Source organism: Apis dorsata, unplaced genomic scaffold (genome assembly GCF_000469605.1).
Source record: "Apis dorsata unplaced genomic scaffold, Apis dorsata 1.3 scaffold_916, whole genome shotgun sequence".
Lineage (NCBI taxonomy): Eukaryota > Metazoa > Arthropoda > Insecta > Hymenoptera > Apidae > Apis > Apis dorsata.
The window spans coordinates 1581-3105 of record NW_006264027.1 but is presented as its reverse complement, the minus strand read 5'-3'; the positions used below and the strand labels follow the sequence as shown (position 1 = coordinate 3105).

At 16.6% G+C, this 1525-nt stretch overlaps 1 protein-coding gene across 1 annotated transcript in view; it reads right to left on the bottom strand.

Moving 5' to 3' along the window:
• The window catches only part of LOC102679135 (NADH dehydrogenase [ubiquinone] flavoprotein 2, mitochondrial), a 12986-nt gene that overhangs the window by 10438 nt on the left and 1023 nt on the right, over positions 1-1525 (bottom strand). Inside the window, exon 2 of the mRNA XM_006623564.2 lies at positions 757-764. Within this exon, the coding sequence (XP_006623627.1) occupies positions 757-764 (8 nt within the window). The remainder of the gene's footprint in view (positions 1-756; positions 765-1525) is intronic.

The window sequence follows — 1525 nt, the reverse complement described above, 5'->3', positions numbered from 1 at the left end:
TTAATAATAATAATTATATTATAAAATAATAATATTGTGTGTATTATTATCTTTACAGTCTTCAATATTAAATATCTTATTAATTTCTATATTTTTAATAATGTTTCATAAAATATACAAATTCATTTCAGAATTTAATTGTGAAATATGGACTTGTTAAAATAATTTAAAAATAAATTTTCTAATAGATTTAGAACTGAAATATGCTCTTTAAAGCGATAATAAAATATTCGCATATTAATTATAATAATATTTATATTAGATTTGAATATTATGGATATTCAATATAATTCGTATAATACCAAAAAATATTATTTTTATAATTTAAAATAAATATTTAAATATGAAAATTTAATTAATTAATAATTATTTTTCAATCATTAAATCACATTAAGGATGTTGAAAGAAGAAGTTCTGAAATTAAATACATATAAATTTCGTAATATATGTATAGCAGTAATAATTCTTGAAAAAATAAAAATGATGTTTCATAACATCTTATCTTTTCTCTTACATTCTATCTATTTCATGTTTGAAAAATCCTGATTCGTTTAGGATACGGTCACGAGTTCAAAATAACCGTTAATTTTCTAATGTATTAATGATTATAATACAAATAATTTTGTTTGCTATTGAAATTTTATTATAGTACATAAATAAATATTTAATAAAACTTTTTACTTTTTCTTAATATGTAAAATTTTTCATATGAAAAATTTTTTATTATATAATACTGTTTAACAAATTATTTATATATTGTAATTTATAATTTATAATATATAATTTATATATATAATTTTATAATTATAATTCAATTAAGAATATAATAAGAATTCGCTGGTTTCTGCTCATATATAAAATATTTAATGGAATATTAATTAAAAAAGAAACAATTTCGAAGTAATTAAATTTCTTAAATTATTTTAAATTAAATATTTGAACAATGAATAGCTTCAATTAAATAATTAAATAATAATTAAATATAACATAAATTTCGGATATGTTACGCTATTGACTATTATAAATGATGATATAGAATTATCAATATATAATTGGATCAAACTACTTGAATAATTGGTTTTTTACTTTATAGTTACGGATTGTTATGAAATCAAATTTGCGTATCAGTTTCCATGAATCCGCCTTCCACGAAAAAGTCGTCATACCGTGAGAAAAGTAAAGTGAGAGAAGAACAACTATGCAATGATATACATCTTTCTTTCACATTTTAAACTTATGAGTTATGAATTATATAAGCATGACATAAAACAAGTAATATTCATCTGTATGTATTTATTTTAATATATTTATTAAAATAATTTCATGAAAAGCTATATTGTAAATTATAATAATAATAAAATATTTTTGGAATATTTAAATAATAAATATTTGATAGTTTGATGAAAATAATATATAAAATCTTATTATACTTGTTTTTTTTAATATACAAAATATTAATAAATAAATTTTAACAAATAAAATATATATAAATGTGTATATTAAAAATATATGTATCTTTATGAAA